This window comes from Cyprinus carpio, chromosome B11, assembly GCF_018340385.1.
Source record: "Cyprinus carpio isolate SPL01 chromosome B11, ASM1834038v1, whole genome shotgun sequence".
Classification (NCBI taxonomy): domain Eukaryota; kingdom Metazoa; phylum Chordata; class Actinopteri; order Cypriniformes; family Cyprinidae; genus Cyprinus; species Cyprinus carpio.
In genome coordinates, this window is record NC_056607.1 from 14,369,868 (window position 1) to 14,395,246 (window position 25,379).

General features: G+C 36.6%; 1 protein-coding gene across 1 annotated transcript in view; it reads right to left on the reverse strand.

The window, feature by feature from the left end:
- The window catches only part of fbln2 (fibulin 2), a 48,229-nt gene extending 24,130 nt beyond the window's left edge, over window positions 1-24,099 (reverse strand). The window contains 6 exon segments of the mRNA XM_042734052.1: window positions 3,238-3,348; window positions 3,351-3,426; window positions 3,827-3,952; window positions 5,042-5,148; window positions 20,076-22,008; window positions 24,002-24,099. Of these exon segments, the coding sequence (XP_042589986.1) occupies window positions 3,238-3,348; window positions 3,351-3,426; window positions 3,827-3,952; window positions 5,042-5,148; window positions 20,076-21,906 (2,251 nt within the window). The 5' untranslated portion in view covers window positions 21,907-22,008; window positions 24,002-24,099.
- Between the last annotated feature and the right edge of the window lie 1,280 nt (window positions 24,100-25,379).

Consider the following 25,379-nt stretch of genomic DNA (forward strand, 5'->3'; position numbering starts at 1 on the left):
AGGGCACAGTGGTACAAAGGTGTGAACGCCCCCTTCATTCAGGGGATTATTTGTCATGGCAACAAACGACTGTTGCACGGAAGAATACCTCAGTAACATACATCCGAATTGGTACATATCTGGCAGAATATGGACACATGGTATTTCTGTGTCTGGTTAGTAATACTCCCAGATTTGTCTGAAAATCTGCAGTGTGTACAGGAGTTTACTGGTCCCTATACAGATTTTTTCATGCAATGTTGTGAAGTGAAAAGCTGTTTTTGGATTACATGTGGATTACTGTGATGTTTTTATCAGCTTCTTCGACTCTCATTCTGATGGCACCCATTCGCTGCAGAGGATTCACTGGTGAGCAAGTGATGTGATGCTAACTTTCTCCAAATCTGTTTTGACGAAGAAACAAACTCATCTACTTCTTGGATGGCCTGAGGATGAGAACATTTTCAGCAAATTATAACTAATCCTTTAAACTTTGTCTGACAAAATGGAAGTAAATGAATTAAATATTTATATTAGCCAACACAAATAAATAAGAAGATCTCTACTATTGGCTTTCAAAATGAGGATTTAATGAAAAACAAATGCAATGCTAATTTGACATGGTTTCATGTGTATTTGATGATAGTTTAGGTTTGATTTAATGAACTAACATGACAGCATGTGTACACACCTCAATCATTATTTCTTAACCTAACATTTAAAGTAAAAATTATTTCATTTTTTTTTTATTGGAGTGCTACCATTTTATGTGAACCTGAACTAACCTTCTCATATCATAAAAAAGCATAAATTGACTGTTATTTTGAGAGCCTTACAGGCTTTGACTCACAGAAAGCGTTTGATTTGAAGGGCCCCTTGAAGCAGTTATTTTTGAGCACTTCTGTCTGGAAAGACACTACATTAACAGCTGCTATGATTGTTTTCCCTTCAAAAAGCCCTGAATAGTTATCATTTATGCCATCTGAAATGGCATGACAGTCATTAGAGTCTACAGGGGTCCTTTCTGTGATTTTATTTTGAGTGTGGGGTGGGTGGGGGGGTTGCTTTTGGGAAAGTCATTTGCAGAAAAGTTTCTTTAAATATCAGAAATATTTTACATCAAACTTCTTCATTTTTTTATTTACATTACTTATAATATATTTTTCAAATCAAGCACTTTTTTCCTCCAGTATAATCCAAGGATCATAACACCTATATTTTTTACTTAATAAATTTTTTTCAACTTAATTAGGTTTTTCATCCACTTTATCACATGTATTCTACATCTTATGTTTTGATATCAGGTTGGCTCTTTAGGGGAAGCAAGGCACTGGGCCAAAGGAATGTGCCACTTGAGACAAAGCAAGAGGTGAAGTCTGGGTTTTATGTCTCATTCATAGGAATAGTGAACTGGGTCTATTGACTTGGGCTTTGCTGATAACTGCGGGAGTGCTAGTTGAGCAATGAGCATCTGTCATTACACTGATATGGCACTATGGCTCTCAGGGTGATAGAATAAAAGCCAGGACAGCGTTGGAAAACTTTATTCAGCTGCAAGCCACAAACAGGTTTAATGCACTTAATTAAACCGAGGGAAATTTCCACAGAATTTTTCCAGCACTGCTTATGTTTCTCTGATAATGTTTCAAAACAGTCTTGAAACTTAATTTTATTAAACACTTTAATGCATTTTATTTTAAATTCTTGGCTTTTTACTAAGCATGGCTTTGGGTTATATTTTTTAATAAAAAATATTTTAACAAATGTAATATTTTTTTATTAGATGTCATTTAACAAGTTAAGAGAAATAAATGTTTTAAATATAAATAATACAAAATATTTTAATTTAGTAGAGTATTAAATTAAACTAAACAGGCAGGTAATTTAAAAAAATATATCTTTACTAAAGGGGTTTTTGCCTTTAAAAAAAGGACGAAATTAAAGTGGAAGAGAGAGGTCCAAATGCAGAGACTCGAACTAGTGCAACAGTGTACTGCCCACGAGGCTATTGGTGTTGACACAGGCAGGTCATTTTAGATTAATAAAATCCAAAAAGTATTACAAGTATTGCAGCTTACATTACACAATTTAATTATTTTTTTAAATTCTTGCCTTTTTCATCAAACATGACTTTGGGTTATATCTTTTATTTTATATATTTAATATTTTTATATAAGATGCCATTTAACAAGTTAAGAAAAAATGTATATTTTAAAATTTAGTAAGTTAAGTAAACTACACAGGCAGATGTTAGAATGAACAAACAAACAAACAAATAAATAAATAAAGCTTGACTCAGTTCTGTGTTTGTGTGGGTCTGGATCTGGATTTCATCTGGATTTTCTCCAGTGAACATTATTCACATATTCCCAATACAAAAGGATCAAGTCGACATCCATTTTCCAAATTTAAATACATTTCATGCAAAGAAATCAGGTTAAGACAAAATAATTGTGATGCATTACCTCATTTTCATAAATTAAATTTAAAAGGCAGCAAAAATCAATTTTTGGAGGGTACACAGTCTATTCCTGAAGCTAATATCAGCTCTTGTCCCAGTGTAAACATATAGCACAATTCACAGGATGAATAGAAATCCAAAAAAAGAACAATGTTTCCATGCAAATCCTGCCAAAATTAGTGAAAGTAGTCAGCTGAAACATTTGAGACAGAAGGAAAGTTTGCTGGCACGGGCAGAGAGACAACAGCCTGCTTTGCCATCTGCTTCTGATTCAGCCCAGCTTGCCAGCATCTTTGTGCGTTATTCTGAACGGTAACGTGACACCTGACCAATCAGCTCAGGGCATCTTTCTTTCCTCTGATCCATCAATGTCAACCTCTCGGCCAGCAGTGTGACGAACTTGAATGTGAAACTGAATGCCAAGACACAGCCAGACTTCAGATGCTTCCAAATATGATCCAGGCTTCAAAAACAAACAAGCACAATCACAACTGAGGCTCTTATGTTAATATGAAGACATGAACTCAAAAGTCACTGGGATGAAGAGATAACTGGGACATTGTGTTAAAAATGCAGCTCAAAACCGAGACATTCCAGATTCTCCTGTGGTTTCACATCATATGGTGTGTCTCCATCACAACGCTTTCTTGGCATGACAGCACGTCTAGATTGGTTTGTCAAAATAAAATATGAACTCTCACTCACCCCAGACTTCAGCCACTGGAAATCAGCCATAAACTACAGGTTACACATTGCAAACCATGCATTCTGCTGTAAGAAAAAGACAAGTATTTCACCTCTCTTAGGAAGAACGGTCGGTTGAGGCCTCTGTTTTTTCTTGATCGTAGGTGGAGCAAGACCTTCCTCTCCCTCCTCGCAGCAGGTGAGGAAGACGTGTCCACAGGGTAGCTCAGGTGCTGATGCACTTCGCAACCTTTACCTTCCCTTCGCAAACGCAGACCCAGCGCACAGCAGTTACAGCAATCCTGCATGAAACAGCAAAAAAGATGTGATGTGACTGTTGAGCAACAAGTCATTTGCTTAGCAACAAGTGCTTTCCACACTAAAAGTGCAAATTGATGTCATGTGATGTCATGCCAATCACAGCCAATCAAAACAATTTTTTTGTCACACTTTATTTTTAATCATAAGGGTTAATGAAATTTGGAACAAACCTGGACATGTAATTTTCAGCCATTCACATGACCAGATAGAATTCAGTAAATCATTTCGAATTGCCAAAATAATGTCTGTTTCCAAACATGCAGAATCCCACAGAGATTATACGTCATTAGTATTTTTCTGTCATTATTTTGTGGTCTCTGTGGACTGTTATAAACAGTCATTATTTTGCAGTCTGTTTGATGCCACTATTTAAGATCTTACCATTTGGGAATCTTCCCCACAGAGTGGGCTGTTTCCCTCACAGGCATGTCCGGCCCTTGCTGCATTCATGCCAGCCTGACACCTGATGCCTCTCAGAGCACCTGAACAGCACTGCTTCTGGACAACCTTGAACAGACATTTGAACAGAATTTAATACCTGATTCTAAAACTAAAGCTGTCAAACCAAGGCTGTCTCATCAGTTGTATTTATTGTTATTTAGAGCAGAGGACCCCCAGGGGGCAGCAAAAAAGAGTGCTAGAGAAAGGTGTAAAGTTTTTATGAAAAATAGTGTAAATAAAATTACAGTTCATTACCGTGTTTTTTTTTTTTTTTTTTTTTTTTTTTTTAAAGAAGAAAGCACCAAATCATCATAATAGAATGATTTCTGAAGAATCACTTGACACTGCAGAGTGATGACTAAAAGAACAGTTATTATATTATATTATATTATATTATATTATATTATATTATATTATATTATATTATATTATATTATATTATATTATATTATATTATATAAATATTTTTTATTCTTTAAAATAATATTTACTTTTTTATAGTAAACCCCTGGTTTAAAAAGACCACAGATTTGGAAAATACTAGGTGCTTATGGTTAGTTGTCAGTGGAATTTTTGATTTTCTTTGGTTTAAGGGGAGATTAGAAACAACTATTCTCAGTCGCCCTGCTTATTGCTTGACTGAAGCTCATGAGCCACACACAACTGGTCCTGTATCCTATAACTTTATTAAAGGGATAGTTCACCCAAAATGCTAAGTCTTTTATCATTTACTCACCTTCAAGATGTTCCAATACTGTATGAGTTTCTTTCTTCTGTTGAGCACAAAAAGAAAACATTTTTTTGAAGAATGTTGGCAACCAAACTGTTGATGGTAGCCATCGACTTGCATAATATAGAAAAAACACTAGGAAGTCAGAGGTCACCAGCAGTTTGGTTACCAACATTCTTCAAAATATTTTCTTTTGTGCTTAACAAAGAAAAGAACCTCATACAGGTTTGGAACAAGTGGAGGGTAAGTAAATGATGACAGTATTTTTTTTATTTTTTGGGTGAATTATCCCTTTGATTTTTGTGGTCAGTGGTTTTTGGGTCACCAACATATACTTTACTGGTAAGAGGACATATAACTGCAAATAAACTGGATTCTGTGGTGTTGTGAAGAGCATAACCAAGGCATAGAAATGGTCAGCCAACTTACCCACACACAGAGTTGAGGTCTTCTGTTTTGACAGGCATATGGTTACAGGGCTGGTTCTCCTCTGCCCATTTCTGCCCGGCCACACAACAGCTCTCCACCAATCCTGGAGGTGAAAGTGCCAAGAGGACAAACATCTCACACATCACTTTTTTAGCTTACATAAACCAGCCAAAAGAATAGAGAGTTTACAGTGAATGCTTTTCTGACAAGAAAAGGGTAGACAGGCAGACAAGAAATTCAGCAATGATAGAGCCCCAGAGGCGAGCCAGACATGAAGTCCAACTTGGATTCATAGAAAACGCATAAAAGATGCAGCCTTTGTATAAAGGAAAACAGAGGGACTGACTCAAAGCTGATGGGACACAGTCATGGTATGTGCATCATCACAGGCGTCATTCAGCCTTCAAATATTTGACTTTAAAAAGCACCAATTTCAATAAGCCAGCTATTGAAAGTGAGTTCGAGGAGCATATCCGCCTGATCTTTTCAATAAATTGTGATACAAAGAAACAAGAATTTAGTAATGACTCATTTCAACACTTGACATTTTGAATTATTCATCCCTCAGTGTGATTAAATTTCGTGTATAAAATCAGCTCGCTAGAGTGATGGATGAAAACCATATAAATGTAGTCAAAAAATACTTTTCTTGTCAGACATGCTGTGAATCGGCTAAATGAATTTCATATGATTAAATCCCATTACTTCTCTGAGTGCAGAGAGTATAAAAATGCAGAGGGGACTTGATAACCTTAAGTACAAGTCTGACACAGGTTATTTCCCACCAGACCATAAGAGGGGAATAAAAAAGCTTGGTGTAAGTCTTAAGACCCCTTAATAGAAAACACTAATATTCAGGGCAAACGTTTGGTGTGACTTATACTTTGAATAGAAACAATGGATTCCCGTGGAGTTATAATTAGAGTCATAATTATATATTTAATCATAATGCATATAGCGAGGCATGTTGTGTTCAGTGAAATATATAGTATATTTAAATAAATAGTATATTTATCCTGGGTAAAAACTGTGAAAATATTGAATATATTTCAAATAGTTCGGCTTCAGGACCCAGATTTTACACTGAACAAGCTGTGACTCCAAAAGAAAAACAAACAAAACTATTTTTCCGTAAAATAATAACATTAAATATGTATAAGTTAAATATTAATTTGCCAGTATCTTTTAATTGTTATTAATAATATCTATAATCATCATCATTATCGTCAAGACAGAATATTTTTTATTAATAATTAAGACTTTTATTATATATTATGTTCATTTTCCCCTGCTGTCTACAACCCAATTAGAACGGACATGTGTCCCATTTTGGGGTCTCGCTCCTCCTGCTTTAAGGTATGTGTTTATATAGAAACTGAGTTTTTTACCAAGTTTTAATTTAAACATATGAACCCTGAGAAATAGTCACTGAAAGTAAAATTGTGACAACTAGCCCCTATCTCCTCTAAAACCAGACACATTCATAATCTATGAATTTACTTGGAGAAGATCTGATTGTAAAATCGCTTGAGCAGTGACATGACGCCCAGAGTGCTCTGGGATTCCTGGAATGCTTGACAGGGGTCACAATCTGCTGTTCCAGGTGACTTTTTGAACTTTGTGATAAACTTCCATCTGTACTAAATATCTTGGAAACAATAGGGCCCCTAAGCTATTTATAGCTAATCAGTGGACAGACATAGAAGTAAACAGAGTGGAAGGTCTGACTGGCTTTCATATACAGTACAACTAAAACATACTACTTCAGTCAAATGTGCAACATGTGTCTGTAGAAGTCACAGAAAAAAAGCCTGAACAACTGAAACACTTGTCATTCACAGTTCTTCACACCCCTTGTCTGTTTGTTTTTGAAATATTTTGGCTAATTCGATTATGCTTGCAGGTGCCAACAACCACATAATACTGTCAGCTTTGCTTTGCCATTTAAAAAAATGCATGGGTCTACTACAGTGCATTTGATGTGCATGGAGCAGAAGAAGTTCTGGCATTGATAAAACATCTGAATTGCTGATTATTCTGATTAAATCGGACAAGTAATCATCAACAAAAAGGTCACTATATTGTATAAAGTCTAACTCAGTTTCCAAAGCCCAACAAGATAAAATTACAAGCAGAAAAAAGGTATATACTGTAGGTATACATAAGGTTTCAATTGTGTCTCAATATGGGTCTCAATATGTTCTTAGTTTTCTTTGCATTGTGTGTGCAATAAGTCATGTGGCATTTTCACTGTATATACTACAGTATTTATTAGAACATTGTTTAACACTTAAAAAGTCTTTCTGCTTGTCTTTAAATATATTAAATACAGCAGAAGAAACTGCAAAGTGTCTCCAGAGACAAAGAGTGACTTGAAATAAGCCCAAAGAGCATTAAAGAAAACAAAAACTGACCTCAAGACAAAACAACTCAAGTCTCACAGCAATCAGCTAAAAAAAAAAATTCTCTGCTTTCCTGTTGAACTTTCACAGCCATAAAACGTGAGTGATGCCTTTTTGAGCCTTGAATTGTATTGGGGTTTGTTTATTTGTACAAGGGTATGTACTTCTTTGCAATGGACGCCTTTACACCATAAAAGCGGGTGGGCTTAAAGGGATAGTAAACACAAAAATGAAAACTTGGTCACCATTTACTCACCCACATGCTAAACAGTTTCGGCTTCCATTGACATCCAGTGTATTTAATTTTTTTTTTTTTTTGTCTATACAGTGGAAGTCAATGAGAACTGAAACTGTTTATTTACCAGCATTTTTCAATTTATCTTCTTTTGTGTTCAGAAGAAGAAAGAAAATCATTAAGGTTTGGAATGACATGAGGGTGAGTAAATGATGACAGACTTTTTATTTATGGGGTGACTATCCCTTTAAATGATGATTCATAACAGTGGAATATGTAGCGCCAAATGAATGGTGAAATTTGTAAATGCGCTTTTCAATAAAGGCTTAGAAAATGTAACACGTGTCTCTCATTAAGCCCAGACTTATTTTGCATGAAGGCCTTGCACAGAAAGTTAAAGTTAATGTTTAGACTTTGACTTCATTAAAACATCTCAAGGATTTCCTTCAAGTATGTTTTCAAAAGCATAAAAGGCTGCTGATTCTCGGTATTGATCTTGAAGTTCTTGAAGCTTGTCTGTAACTCATCCCATAGATAACACATAGAGAAATGCGAGCTGTTGCCATTGCTCTGTTAGATCATCATTAGGTCATCTGTAAAGCAGATGGATACAATACAAAGCGCTCTTCAAAACAGGTCCTCTCTGAGCTCGACAGATTTCAATTTTTGTTTCGCAGATGGTTACAGATCATCTGCAGGATCAAAACAAGGGAGATTTGTGAAAGCATTGGATCGAATCAGTGAACAGTAGGTTGACAGCTGGGTTTTCATCATTTCAGTATTTTCCTTAAAAAAATCATTGATCAATCAACATTTTTGAAATACAGCAGTTCAGTTTGTAAATTCAGCTTTGAATGTATTTATAAAATATTTATATTTTTATTTATATACATATAAATAAATAACCAGCATTTATTTTGAATATAATTAATAAATAAAAATATTTATTATTGTATTTATGTAAGTAAAACAAAATCTGGTTAACATTATTTGAAAAGCCTTTAATGTTTTGTTCACATTTGTTCAACAGCAGCTCTTCAAGAAACGTCAACCACAAACCTTATGTTCAAATAAATTCAATTCAATAAATTGAAAACCGCCATTCTAAAAAAAAAAAAAAAAGAAAAAAAAAAAAAATCCATCAGCGATTCCCAAAGGTACTTGTGGCAAATTAGCTTAGGTCCACCTTAAAATTGACGTCAAGGCTGAAATGCTCCTTTGTGTTTCACAAATGCCATAATCAGCCACAAACTGCAGATTCAGTCACCCTAATTATCTCATTTTTAATCTTCTCAAAAGCGTTCAAGGCCCACTGGCGTTCAATGACATATCTGTGATGACGAACTTGAGGTCATAAGTTGAACTTCAGTTAACCATATGCCTCTTCGACTAATCATAGAGTCTCATTTTGACCTCTTAGTGGCAATTTTTGGATCTTTCTGGGCAACCATGTTGAAGAGCTCTTGACTTTGGTTATTTACTCCCAAAGCAGACAATGAGAGATCCATTGTTCATTCCCACAGAAAAACAGATGTTAAACAACCAAAATATTTATTCTGTTTTAAACTGTTTTATCAAATGGCACCAATCAAATCTTTCCTTTCCTGTTTGAATCAGGAATTTCAATTAAAACCTCTATGTTAGTTAGAAGAGACAAAAAACAAAGAAACATCAACATTGTGCATGCATCGTGATATATTCCATATACAAACAAAGACTGTACATCATCAGCAAGCCGGTGTTTTAAGAAAACTGACATTTTCCCTGTTGTTTGTTCTTCAAACACAACACTGAGGAACTAAACACTTCTAACTAGACCCAGACACTTTCGGTGGAGCTCTGTGGAATGAATTTAAATATGGTAAAATCAGTATATATAAAATCTCCAGGACTTCCTAACATTAAACATGACAGGTATTCAAAATGATTAAAAACCTCACTGCATACTCTGAGACTAATGACAAATGTCACTTCACAGGAGACAGGATTTAAAATCTGAGCACTCTGCTTGGGTGTGACATCTCAGACCGTTTTAACGGTGACAAATACACTCCCAAACACTGACACAGGGCCACTAACTAAAGTACATCACTTTGACATTAAGCAATGGAGGGGCGTTGAACACTGGCTTTATTTCTGGCTGCATTTCAGCACAGGGCCCCAAACATACATTTTCCCATGTACTTCTAAATGTGCAGCATACTCACAACTGTTTTTTTTTTAAATAAACAATATCTATGAACTCAGCGCTTTGAACAAGTGCCTGAAGCTTTTAAATTTTAAGCGAGCATGCCGAGCCGCTCTCCGCTCATGAATGAAAATTGATTTCTTCTAAATTAGTGGACTTATTCTCACATTACCCCTGTTGAGTGGTCTCCATTTTTTGTTTTTCTAAATCAACTAATGGAAAAGCACTGCACAAATAGGTTTGAGAAAAAAATAACAACAGTGGAATGGAAATTAGACATGGCCATAATGCAAAACCAATACCATGATATCTTCTGGACATCTCTTTCCATTCTGTCATTATAACAACTGGTGCACTTTTAATGGCAAACGGCGCTTCATACTTTATCTTATACCTCTGAGCCGCATATGAATTTCCTTGTTATTTTTGTTACTCGTACCTATGAAAAGCAATATCCCCTTTCTAAATTCTCCTTTAACCAAAAATACATGAATTGATTGATTAAAAAAAACAGAAACCATAGAAAAATCATAGAAAAAAAAACAAATAGAAAAGAAAAAAAAACATTTATGTATATAAATATTAATTAAAACACTTTTTTTGTATTCAAAAGCATTTGAGTACACCTCATTATTTGAAAGTCATCTTTGCTCATGTTAACTCTTATAAAATGTGTAAACTTATGTATATAAGAGTATCCAGCTTTATAAAATTCAGCATCTCTTTCTTTCGTCATTCCTCTATAAATGACACAATACTCAAGACATCCTTTGATAATTGCACTAAAAGCCTTCAGATGCATAATGCATTTCCCGGGACAATGAACTCCCGGGCTTTGTTGGTTAAATTCTACACAAAGTCTCTTTGTTTAACAAGTCTAATCTCTTGCAGTGACCTGTATCCTCATCCGGTTCTCGGCGCTCCATCGAGTTGTTCGCGTCGGGTAATCTATCACTCTCAGGAACACGTCAACACGATTTTGTGTACAAAGGAACATCCAGGAAAGAAGCTGAGGCGTAGCTGGCATGTGTCAGAGAATTGTGCGTTTCTGCTAATATGAAAGAGCACAAGGAGGAATTAGTCTGGAGTCCTGCATTCCAGCACTTGCATTCCAGGTCAAGTAATTTCCTATTCTGCTAAGCTATATCACTGCTAATGTCACACAAATGGTTTCTGCATACTATGCAGTAATAAACTGAATGATTTAAAGACTGAACTGAATTTGAGATATAAAACCCTTAAACAGAATGGCTAGTGTTGTAGGTGATACGGTAGGTAGTCAAAGACGTACTGGCATATTATCAATAGGCAAACTCAATACATATTATTTAAAATATAAATATTTAATATATAATATAAAAAGTAAATGTATAATTTTATAATAAAATATGACCATTTTTATATATAATAAAAAAACAAATATAATAGATAATACTTATTATATAAATAATATATGCTACATATTAAAAAAAAAAGCAAGCATATACTAATAGCAAGGACATATATTCAGTTCTATAATAAAGGCAGACAAAGTCATCAACACCGGCAGTATGACTCAGCAGATGGAATTACATTACTGTCATAATCTGAATCTTTAACCAATAATCTTTTCATTTCCTGGGAACTAATACTGTCTGCCACAGTGCTGCACCTGCCACAGATGCAACATCCAATAAAATGATTTGATCTGGACAAATCAACAGCCCTAAATAATTTCAGAACTATGAAACCTCCCCCAAAAATATGTGCTACCATAGTTTGTAGACACGTACAGTATGCAAAGACATAGCAATATGAGGTTCTTTCTTCTGCCGAACACAATTATTTTGAAGAATGTTGGTAACCAAGCTGCTGGTATGGAAGAAAATGCTATGGAAGTCAATGGCTACCAGCAACTGTTTGGTTACTTCAAAATATCTTCTATTGTGTTCAATAGGAGAAAAAGATCTGTTTTACTTGTAATGAAATAGCGACAAACATTATAAATTGCACAATTTTGTTTCTCATTGAGCCACAACTGCACTTCTAGCTAAGTAAGAGGAAATCTTACTTTATAAAGAAAGGCTTGTGTGAGCTACTTCTCACACGATTACACTCCATCATTATTTTGAGATATTGAGACTATAATATCAGCCATTTTTTGTCTAACCTCTTGTATAATAAACAAACCCTTTGTTAGGTTATTGATCGTGGAAGATAAATCCTTACTAAGAGCGGCATTGTTCCACATTGTTGCAAGAGATCGCTATCTTAATTGCTGTTCAAATACAATCAACTCCCTATGTTGATTTCTTATGGCATTAAAGCAGCTCAGGAGTGATTTTCCAAAACAGACCTTTTACTTAGCAATATCAAACTCAAAATAGTTGCAAATACCCACGATGGCCTGATTTTTGCTGGCAATATGCAGAACGGGCATAATAAGGTGAAATGGAAAACATAATGCACAACAAAGAAACAAAACAAAAGGAGGAAAACCCCAAGCACGCCTGCTTGTCCAACTGCCTTTCCAAGATAAACTAAAAAAAAACTTTAATAAAGCAAAGGCAGAACTGACCAACAAGTCATACTTTGGTGTGAATGTGCATGAAATTGGCATCAAAAAAAATGTAGCATTATTCACTCCCCCCAAAAAAAATCTCATATGGGGCTGGTATTTTAAATGCCCTGCTTCAGAGGCTTTCTTGAATACGTTTCTTTCAGAAAGAGTCATGGCAGCTTTTCTACTCTGTCTGTCAGCTCAGATTGAGAATTACGCACATATTTCAGGGGGAACAAAAAGAAACAAAGGTGCAGAGAGAATAAAGGCCAATTTCTCAAGGACAGTAAAACATTAAGACACACTGGCAAAAACCCAAACACACAGACCTACTCATATTTCCTATAGCAAGGGCTACTTGAGCAGAAACACGATTGGTCAGTTTTCTTGTGCTGGTACATGAGTGTGCACTTAAAGCAAAAATGCGGGATGGAGACCTTCAGTTAGGAAAGAACGGGCTATGAACGTATGGACAATGTGGGCCCAAGGTATTTGAGAAATCACTTCTGCTGAGAGCTGCACCCAGTCTCCTGGCTTCTAGAAGCAATAACTGGACCTTTTCAACCTTTCTGTGAAATGATGTATTCTCACGGTGACTTCAAATCATCCTGTCACGCTAGGCATAAGGACAGGGTTTAATAGGGCATCTCATATTTCTCCTAACTCAAAAGGCCCTGAACTTTTGGTTTTTCTTCATTTCATACCATACTGATATAGAAAATTCATGCCAATTACAAAGACTATGCAGCCTGTAATTTTCTGGTATGATAAAATCTCTGGGCTGTAATGTCATAGGCTGATTGCAGCTTGCCAGAAGGTTTTTCATTGGCTTAAAGTGGAGTTACAGCATTTAGTTCTTTTACTTCTGTTAGCATTGAGGCTATACAGTTGTGTACTTGACAAAATGAACTTTTAGCAGATATACTACCCAAAAACAGCAAGGATTCATGAAATTGATCAAAAGTGACATTAAAGACATTTATAATGTTACAAAAGATTTGTTTAAAAATCCTGACAAAAATGTTTCCACAAAACTATAAAGCAGCACAGCTGTTTTTAAAGTTGATAATAATAATAAATATTTTTAAGCACCAAATCAGCATATTGTAACACTGAAGACTGGAATAATTGCTGCTGAAAATTCAGCTTTGCCATCACAGGAATAAATTATAGGATGTGAAAATTCTAAATCATAAAGTATGTGCCAATCCAGCTCTTTCTTATGGCCTAGATACACTGTCTAGAACACAGACTTTGTCAGGGGACGTGACACACCCTTGATCAAATAGCATTTTTCAGCTCTTTCAGCTGTAACAAGCATGACAATCTGGGCCCAGTCCTGTCAAACATGAACAAAAAAAAAACAAAAAAACACCATGACGCGAGCTCACATTCAGTTCAATCTTTCATAGACAGGCCAAAAACACTGGAGAGAAAAACCTACTCCACAGTAGACTCTGACACTCCTGTAATATTTATCACAAGCGAAAAATGTGATCGCACTAAACCTGAGATTGACATCCACTGACTCTCACAGTGATTTCTTTTGTGTGATTCTGGGCTGTGCTTGTTGGAGTCTCTGTCGGACATTTATTCTCCAAGCTCTCATCCATCAGACAGCACTACCTATATACGGCCTTGTGTGTGTCCTTGATGTCAGATGATTGATCATTCGTGTCTGTGGACATATTGTTTACCTCAACTCATCTACATTATTCAGCAGTAGTTGAGCTATAAGCACAATAAAAATGTGAATTTCCATGTTTTTTCCCCCCATGGAAACTAGGCTGCAAACATGAGTTCACAAGGTGTGACAGTTATGATGTCACCACATTAGCATATGACCACCCCCATATCAACATATTATTTAAATATTAAATGTTACTCAGTATTCAGCAACCTGCAGTAAAAAAAGTAAAAAAAAAAATACAGTAAAATTGTGTGATATTATTTCAGTTTAATATAAATGTTTCATCTTCATCTTTTGTACTAATATGCTAATTTGGTGCGCAAGAAACATTTTTTTCTTGCTGCTTAAAATTTCTGTGGAAGCCATATATGGAAACCATGACCTAGGCTAACATTATAAGCATACTTCAGGGGAAAATAATAAAATGTTACAAAAAGACGGACAACATTGACCAAAGAATAAAACATATGATAAACAAAATGCATACACAATAATGAAGTGTATCTTGCTTATTTTACTTTGAGTGTCTTTTCATATTCAGAAACCTTTGGCTGCAAAACACAAAACTACTATTATCTCTAAAATATGAAGACATGTCATATTCTGAATCTGGATCTGCATGTATTATGGACAGAAATATCTTATTCATGGACGAGTGTAAGAGCCAATCATCAGCAATTTACATTGGGCAGAATACAGGCTTTGAGGCTGACGGGCAAGATTCAAATTAATGTGCATTTCAACACCATAAAATCCACTATGCATGAGGATCACTGCCATTTATCTTAGCAGAAACTCATATTTTCAAGGATGCAGAAAGAATACATTAGCCACAATGATCTGTTTGTTCAATTCCATATGTTTTGGACTCTGGCTAAAACACAGAGGCAATTCATCTCAGAAATCACCAAATCTATTGGCGTCTCACACATACTCTGTTTCTCCACAAAATCTTTCTGGCATCAGCTTTTGGAAAAACCAGCCAACATTATTAAAAGGAAGTATCCATCTTTCCAGTTTAAACATGGCTGATTTGTTAAGAGGGAATAACAGGAATTTTAATGCTCAAGTAATACATTATTAGTGGTGATGAGTTGCATTGTGTTGCCATATGCCTTTAGTGGTTTGTCTATGTGCATTATATTTGTAAATCTTGACTTAATTAAACACATCAAATTATCAAATCAGTATGGATTCAGCAATATATCTTTTCAGATATAAACAGAGTTAGAGGTGAGACTCAGAAGATGGGATTTTGAAGCTAGAAATGTGACTTTTATCCTGCACCACCAAAATGTTGCTATTGTGACATTCTCACAGGATTATAAATATGTACAGGTGCATCTCAATAAATTAGAACGTCATGGAAAAGTTAATTTATTTCAGTAATTCAACTCAAATTGTGAAACTTATGTATTAAATAAATTCAGTGCACACAGAATGAAGTAGTTTAAGTCTTTGGTTTTTTTAATTGTGATGATTTTAGCTCACATTTAACAAAAACGCACCAATTCACTCTCTCAACAAATTAGAATATGGTGACATGCCAATCAGCTAATCAACTCAAAACACCTGCAAAGGTTTCCCGAACCTTCAAAATGGTCTCTCAGTTTGGTTCACTAGGCAACACAATCATGGGGAAGACTACTGATCTAACAGTTGTCCAGAAGACAATCATTGACACCCTTCACAAGGAGGGTAAGCCACAAACATTCATTGCCAAAGAAGTTGGCTGTTCACAGAGTGTTGTATCCAAGCATGTTAACCGAAAGTTGAGTGGAAGGAAAAAGTTTGGAAGAAAAAGATGCACAACCAACCAAGAGAACCGCAGCCTTATGATGATTGTCAAGCAAAATCAATTCAAGAATTTGAGTGAACTTCACAAGGAATGGACTGAGGCTGGGGTCAAGGCATCAAGAGCCACCACACACAGCAGGTCAAGGAATTTGGCTACAGTTGTCGTATTCCTCTTGTTAAGCCACTCCTGAACCACAGATAACATCAGAGGCATCTTTCCTGGGCTAATGAGAAGAAGAACTGGACTGTTGCCCAGTGGTCCAAAGTCCTCTTTTCAGATGAGAGCAAGTTTTGTATTTATTTGGAAACCAAGGTCCTAGAGTCTTGAAGAAGGGTGGAGAAGCTCATAGCCCAAGTTGCTTTAAGTCCAGTGTTAAGTTTCCACAGTCTGTGATGATTTGGGGTGCGATGTCATCTGCTGGTGTTGGACCATTGTGTGTTTTGAAAACTAAAGTCACTTCACCCGTTTACCAAGTAATTTTGGAGCACTTCATGCTTCCTTCTGCTGACCAGCTTTTTGAAGATGCTGATTTCATTTCCAGCAGGATTTGGCACCTGCCCACACTGCCAAAAGCACCAAAAGTTGGTTAAATGACCATGGTGTTGGTGTGCTTGACTGGCCAGCAAACTCACCATCATCAGACCTGAACCCCATACAGAATCAATGAGGTATTGTCAAGAGGAAAATGAGAAACAAGAGACCAAAAAATGCAGATGAGCTGTAGGCCACTGTCAAAGAAACCTGGGCAGTGCCACAAACTGATCACCTCCATGCCATGCCAAATTGAGGCAGTAATTGAAGCAAAAAGAGCCCCTACCAAGTACTGAGTACATGTACAGTAAATGAACATACTTTCCAGAAGGCCACTAAAATGTTTTTTTTTTTTTTTTATTGGTCTTATGAAGTATTCTAATTTGTTGTGAATTGGTAGGTTTTTGTTAAATGTGAGCCACAATGTCATCACAATTATAAGAACTAAAGACTTAAACTACTTCAGTCTGTGTGCATTGAATTTATTTAATACACAAGTTTCACAATTTGAGTTGAATTACTGAAATAAATGAACTTTTCCACGACATCCTAATTTATTGAGATGCACCTGTAAATGGCAGATAAATGCATATTAACAGCAATTTAAAAAATAAAAAGGTTGTGTTTAATTTAGTTATTCCTGTTGAAATCTAATTGAATTTGAAGTTAAACATTGGTTAAAGTAATGGAAACAAGTAGAATACTCTACCATAGTGATTTTAAATGCAGTACAAGCATGATGTTTTGATGGTACAGGATGAAAGCCACTAAAGTGATGTTTCCTTATGAGAGTGTGTTACAAATCTGAGTACAAACTTAAATGTAGACTTGACTTCCTTTAGTAAGTGTCAGCCTTGAGGGGAAAAATAAATCTCCAGAGCCCTCTCTTTATCGTTATCTCTGTATGGCTCTGAGTCTCTTTAATTCTTAAATGTGAACAGAGCCTAGATGCATTTGAATGAGGAGAAGACAGGATCACAAATCACTGCATTACTGCTGGCAGTAAACATTCAGATGTAAAAGAGGATATCAACAAAGTGCTTAAGTTCTCAATATAGCAAGACAACACATGCACATACACATATTAGCACTAGCATCTTTTCATCCCAACCAAATAGGAGACCAGTGTTTGGTCTTGTAGTTTGATTTTGATCCATATTCTTGATTTCCTCCACAAATTCCATTTTTGATCATTCTGACTGCTGATAGTCTGTTTAAAATGGTGCATTCTTGCAATTAGCATATTATGCTTATAATAGAGCTCAATCTTAGAGTGAGAGAACACAGATGCTCTGACTTTCAAAATAAAAGTGGTTCACATATTCCAGCTGGAATTACATCAAATACACTCCTTTAATAACTGTCTGGGTTCAAGGAGAAGCTGATCAATAAAACTTCATGGCAGACAGTCCATGAGCCCTTAAGTGCATGTTTAACTCCCCTCTCCTGTGTTTTAACTTTAAAAACTTATACATAGTCATGCTTTGGATTTTGCCATGGCTTAACCGGGCTTAAGCAGGTTTTTTTTTTTTTTTTTTCACAAAAAAAAAAAAAAAACATGGTTCCTAATAAAAAGTTTCCCATTGGACGATGCTTATCTCCATTGCATAGATTCATGATCGGCGGGTGAGATGCATCATGCAATGCAAACAGTCTAGGCTGCTACTAGGCTCTGAACCTCTGACTTTAAATTCAGTGCACATGTTGGTAATGCCGGTATGCACAAAACGATAAACCGCTTTCCTGCCAAACATATTATCAGTACAGTGTGCCTCCACTTTCCCTGATTATCATACTCATGCAATGCAGAAAGGCAAACTGTTGAGAGCTCCAAGTGTTTCTATCCGGTGAGAGCTGCTTATTTTGAGCAATGGCCAACTGGCATCCTGCAAGATAACTAATTCCTCTCCTTATCTAACTAATTGTGCAATGTTGCCTTTTGGTTTAAGTAGCCTTGTCACAGTGATCTGGACTGACCCTTCCAGTCAAAGATTTAACTCTTTACTATTATCAGGGAATCCATTTGACTGAGTGGGTGAGCTTTACAAGCATTACTTTAGAGCTTCTTGTCTTGGTCACAAAAAAAAAAAAAAAATAGCAGTTCCTTAATCTTACGGAGACAAGCTGTGTCCGTGCCTAAATAATGAAAGCTAGACAAGACAAATCGGTCTGATCTTGGCAGCCAAACAGTAACTAAACAATAAGAAACGATAACAGATTGAGTTATTCGATGCTGTTCAAAAGGTTGCATCTATCAATGTTATGCAAACAACAGTTCTAGAAAAACAAGAAACAGGAGAAAAAAGAAACTTCTGGAATAAAACTGAAAACCCCACACAGGTGAATGTCATTAAAACATGTCCAGGTCATATTTCACTCCAAAATCAAATCAAATAAATGGTTGTACCAAAAGAAAACAAAGCCTACTATCAAGAATGTTTGCACTGTGACATTATTTTCATGACAATTAAACATACTCATACTCCAAATTCTCGTTACTGTAATGCTTCCAGATGAGTTTATAGTCCATATGAGTTTTGTTTTACAGTTGAGTTTATTTCAATAGTGATTCGCTTCAGGTTCTCATTATTATAATACAATGATTTATTTTACTGTCTTGCAGTGAGAAACATCAGCATTTAAAGGTACTAAAAGAAATACCACTATGATAAAATGTTGAAATACTTTACAATTTATATAATGTATATGTAATATAATATAAAGGCTAAATTATTTGTTCCTTTTAATTTTGCAATGAAATTTGACCTTGGCATGTTCTTGTCATATTCACCCATTGTATTTGATTTACTGTCATAGCACAATATATTATACAGCCAAAAAATGTTCACTATTATAGTCTGGCCTCACCATCTGAACCTATAAAAAATCTAAAGCCAGGGATTTTGTCACGTGATTTTTAGAAGGCACTGGAAACATATTGAATTACCTTGGTGCCTCATTCAAAGGTCCGATTAAATATTTCTGCTCCAGTACAAGTCAAGACGAATTATGCAGGCAAAACCTATAAACACCTTTTGGTTCAAAGTCACAAGCCATTTTCCAGTCAATGGTGTGTTTATAGCTAGAAATGTTTTCTGTTAATTGAAGCTTTGAGCGTGATAAACGGCACAAGGGTGTGAGGTGGTGAGTGAGTGTATATGATGACTGAGCCAGGAGGATGTTCCCAGCGGGTGCGGTGTTTGGCTTCACAATCCAGACGGCCCCCCTGAGTTGAATATTTATGCTCCAGCTCACAATTCCAGGGACTAGCAAGAGTCCTTACCATTTACATGTTGAAATCAAACATGACAGCAAACAGTTTTCCTAAGCGCTAGATAATACCAGAAATACTTTAATTGGTACCCTGCCATGTGATCTGTGAAAACATGCCACCGTAGACATCTCGAGAGGGGCCTGTTTGTTTTGTTTTGTCGTACCGCAGGGTGCAAGGCCCGGCAATGTATTACAGTCATCTTTACACAGCTGTGATTGTCTATGGCACATTGCCAAGCACTCAAAGAGTTTATGGTACCAGGTGAATGTCAACTATAAATCACATTAGCATTAATTATGTACTAAAACTCTTCAGCATAAGAGTTCAGCACTCGAAACACTGAAAAAATGACATGCATCGCTTGTTAACTCACCCTTCTCCAACCTAGAATGTGTTCTGAGGGTGTTCTCTGCCTCTTCCTCCTCCTCTCTGAAGTTAAACAGACTGTGGGACTGTTTGTTTGAAGTTGGGCTGGTTGGACTGAACTCAACTGGAGAGAACAACTGCCACTGATGTTTTCCCTCAAACTCTGTGTTGTGTTCTCCTAGGGTCTGCACATGTTCTGCTTCGGGTTTTTGGTGCCCAAGGGGTTTTACGTGTTCAACAAGATGTTGTTTGTGGTGTACAGAAGGTTCTCTGTGGTCCACTGAGAGCCTTTTGTGTTCCTCTTCAAGTTCTGCTTCTGATTTTCCATGTTCTGTCAAAGTTTTGGTAGGGATGGTCACACTTTGCTGAACAGGACTTGGACTGCTTAGGATATGTTCATACTGAATGCCATCAATGCTAGTTGTAGTTTCATTCAAAACAGCTGTTTTTTCCTTACTAGACTCTCTTGATATAGTTTCTTCTTGTTTGGAGCCATCTGTTTCCAAAGTATTGGGGTTAATGTGAAGTGAATGAATTTGACTCTCGGATACACCATCCAAAACAGTCTGCGATGAAGTTGTGGTTTCCCGAAACAGAGATGTAGTTTGCTCAACAGCCATCGGAGAGTCAGTAACCATTTCACTATATGTGGTGTGTTCCTGTGAGGTATATGTATCCCCATCAGTAGTTTCAGAAGGAAATTCAAGCTGTTCATCATCTGTTAGGACCTCTTGATTGGAGTCGTCTTTATAAAGACTAAAGCTCTGGATCTCTGAGGTATCTTTATGAGTGTCGAATCCAACTCTGTTTGTAGTTTCCACAGGAAGGATGAATCGTTCCTGGTCTGTTTTATATTTCAGAGGGCTGAATAGCTCGTTTTTTGGTTTGTCGTTATGAATGCCGACTCTCATCCTGTCAGTAATGTCCTTATGGAAAGGAAACTGCGGCCTGTCTGTTGTGGACTTACGAATACCAAACATCTCTCTCAGTTCTTGCTTGGCTCCCCTGTGCACACCCTGGTGGGGGGTAAAATTATCTGAACGAGATACAGAGATGATGGATGACTCTGTGGGAGCAGCAAAATCATGCAGAGATGGAGCTAATGAATCAGTGGGTGAATAATCATAGTCTTCTTCATTCTCTTCCTTCTCATCTACGTTTCTCATACTTAGCTTAAAAGTACGATTACTGTCGCTGTGTAAGGAAAAGTGTTTGTTAAAGGGACCTCTGGAGCCTTGAGGGTTAAAAATGTGTTGTATCGGGTCTCGGTACCGTCTCTCTGGTGTGCTGTCCTCAGCTGTTGTGGTTAGCATGGGTTTTGAAGCACGATTTGGGTCGCAGTTTGGAACCGGATAACACATTAAGTCTCCGCCTTCATTTGGACAGTGGCATACTTGGCAAGGGTCAATTTGGAATGAGTGTCCGGCTTCGTACTTCTGCTCCTCGTGAACGCATCCAACTCGCTCGCACTGAATGCACCCATCAGACGGTTCCGACAATGCTATACAGTTAGTCGGAAGCTCAGGGCATGGTATAAAATGGCAGCTGATCCGTCCACCTCCTTGAGGACAGGAGCATTCAGTACTTCCAAAGTCCACAAAGTACGACTCACCTTCTGGAACCTTGCCGGTTCTGAAGCCAGCACTGACGCAGTCATAATACTGGTAACCCTCACACATGCAGCCCGTCTGCATGCAGGTAGCACAACACTCTCCGGTGTCCAAAACCTCTTCGATGCAATTGCGCAATTCAGGGCAATTCACGCCGGTGCAATCCCTTTGACAAAGGCAGCCGGTTATACTTAGCAAAAACACCAAGTTGAAGAGGCCACGGGCCATTTTTACTTGGTACCTGCTGATAAATATCTCCAGTACAGTCCAACCTCTCCAGATCCCAAACAGTCAGCTCTCCTCTTGTGAACTGCAAGCACTCAGTGAAACCTTGAGAGAGATATATGCAAGTTAGAGAGCACTCTGAGCCCAGCCAGCCCAAAGTCAGTGTGTAAAAGCCAACATCTGGCTTCACAGTCGAGCTCACCCTTCTAAGACCATCCCACATTTTAAAATCACAGGGTTGTCCAAGCCTGATCTCATGAGCAAGTTTCCCCTTAATCATGAAGTACCAGCATTCAAGCTCATTACCACTACACGACTGCCACACGAACAGTGTATTCAGTGGCATTAAATTTGTAATATTCCATTTGATGGGTCTTAAAAGCCTTACCACACCATACAATTTCTCTATTATTTTTGATGGCTTTTTCTGATTTGTTTGACATTTATGGGACACTGTGATTTGCCTCAGTTAATGCAGGTCTGTAATGAAGGAAGTCATACTGAACTCTCATTTGCAAATAGCAAAGCCAACTGAAAGGACTCAAATTGAGGCATTCAGTGCAGACACAAAGCCATTTTTGTAGTTGATGAGGTGTTGTGTGGGTTAAACATAGAGGGGATTTAAAATAATTTAGTAAAGCTGTGTTTTTCTGTAGTAGCGATGACTACAGCAGACTACAGCAGTACAAGACTTGTTTCTAGCATTGTAAGCCATTTGTATTGAATTGCTTTCCATTCAGCAGCCGAGAAACATGTTCTGTTTACTTTGGAAAACAATTGGAGTCCTGAGGCCCTGAACGTTTAGATTTCATGGCAGATGAAAGGAACTGATTTAATTGTTTCCAAAAAACACCATTAACCTTAATATCTTAAAGTCTGGGCAAAGTATTTGTCTCTACTACACACGCCAACATGCCATTTGCAAGGTCTAGTCTACCTTTGATTTATAAAAATAGGTCTGGCTGATTCTATAACCTGTATGAACAGTTAAAGGGAGAGTTGTTTTAAACCCTGATTGATGTTCTTTGTTCTGCAAAAAGTGAAATTTAAAGGATGTTAATGAATGATGACTAGAGATGTCAAGCTTCTAAAAAGATGATAATTCACCATAAAGCTAAAGTTAAAGTGGTCTGCATAATACAGTACAGTTGTTATACACTACAAAATGTGGTATCTCCCCTACCTAGCTCTTCATCTTTTTCATTAAAATGGCAATGTCTGATTCATAAATGAGTGATTTGTTCATGAATCCGTTTGATCTGTTCTCAAGTTCAACTCACAACGATGGTGCAAAGCTGTGGTTAACAGCTTACTGTTTGGAAAGATTATTGAAAGACAAAAATGTAGGCTCTGTTTCTAATAGAAGCACCATATGACCTCAAAAAATAGTGCATTACACACTCTTTAGTTACATTTTTCTGGTGAATCTTTTAGTCTTGAAAATGTGTATATTTGTGTTTCTACAGAAGAAACACTGTCCGCTTTGGAGTGAAATGAGGGTGAGTAAATAATGAAAGATTTTTTTATATTTAGGGCATACTATCCCTTATAGAAATGACACCATATGTGTATTTTATCATTTTAAACATATAAAATGGTAAGAAGCAAATTAAATTAAAACTAACTACAACGAAGATGGCATCTGCCTCACAAACTTTGCAGATGCGTCTTTATAAAAAATACAACAATTTCCGACAAACCCGGTGAAAAGTGGTAACTAGACAGCACTGTCATCAAAGGAAAATAAATGAAATATATGACAATTCTAAATAAATTCTTATTGTTTTACAGTAGTAGCAATAACGGACATTTTGGCGAAATCCGCAGTTATCATGGTAAATTATACTTAGTGCTGTCAGAGAATAACTAATAGATATGAAAGACACCTCAAGCGCGCGCTCATGTACCATAGGTAAAGCACCCCCTCTATTTTGGTTCAACTTTTTTGCACAAAGATAAAACCAGCTAAATAAACATTAAAAACAATGTGCAGTCAATGTTGTTGGTCGTCTAAGAGCATATATGTCTTATAATACACGTGAGCAGCGCTCTTTTGCTGATGTTACAAAATAAAAAGCGTTAAAAACTGAGGTTTTACCTCGCTGGAGTCATGTTCTTGCGTGCGTCCATAGGTTAGAAGTTGCAGCCAACTAACTTGCCTTATCAAGCCTGCACAGTGCAGCTTAGAGAGCGCTGAGAATTGTAAAGGGGAGGGACAAAGTTGGAGACCTCCAAACGTACGATACCTACTTTCTGGAGCAGCCCATTCATTCAACCTTAACCATAAGACCATTAACGATTAATCAGTTGATAGTATTATATGACAAAAATTACCACGTTATTTACTGAAAACATGAAAATGCATTAATTTAATATTAATTAGACAATGTTAATATACATTTAGAATTAATGTTCCTCCTAGCAAAAATACATTTTACATTGCTTCAGTTATTTTATTGAAATAATTGCACAATAAATTAATGTAGTCGTGAATACACAGGAAAAAAAAAGTGCTTTACATGATGGACTCCCAAACTGCAATAAATAAATAAATAAATACAAAAATAAAAATGATGATGATGTTGTCAGCACAAACAAATGCATTGCATTCTTAATAAATCAATTAAAATACCCCTTGTCATTTCATTCTTTTTAATGTTATTTATAAGACTTTGTTTTATTGTTTTTTACAAGTAAATAGTAGCAGCCACCATTATTCTTTGATACAGGCTGTAGCTCTTGATAATCTTAGATGAAAGACATTCAGCTCAAGTCTGTAAAGCTCAGTTGAGTTTCTCAAACACTTGGGTGAAATTCTTTACACCACAAACAAACCAAACTCAGGAGAGTTCCTCACTACATATAGGAGTTGGTTTTATTTGCCTTGTTAAACTGTTGCTTTTGCACTCAAGTTTTCACTTCAAAGCCAAGCCTGCTTTGGGCTTTTGGAAAGCAACACCATGACGAGTTTGTCTTCTGTCCAAGATGCTGTTTTAAGGGACCTTACATGTACTTCTTAGGAGCAGCAGTCATTCTTGTTCAAACAAAGACCTTACACCTACGTTGGCACTCAAGTTTATCTGCCTTTACGGATAACTTGATTCATTTCCATTTAAAACACACATGTGTATGTCGCCATGCATTATTCCCTCACTATATGCATCCTACTTCTCAGTTCAGTGTGTTTGATCAGCGTTCAGTGGTGAGCAGCACAGCTTTTAATGAGCATTCACGCTGTCAGCTAATTGCAGCAACAAAGCGATCTGAATTCATTCATTATCAACGAGAACTGGGATTTCCAATGATAAGAGTGACAGCAATGCACCAGTTAAGGAGATATTATGCAAATGAGCAGTGATGCAGTGTGAAAACAACCAGTGGAAGTGAAGACTGTTATTTGCCACATGAAACAGTTATGAAGAAGTGAACGACACAGACCTGGCAACCTCCAATGATTTATTCTATACCAGCATACG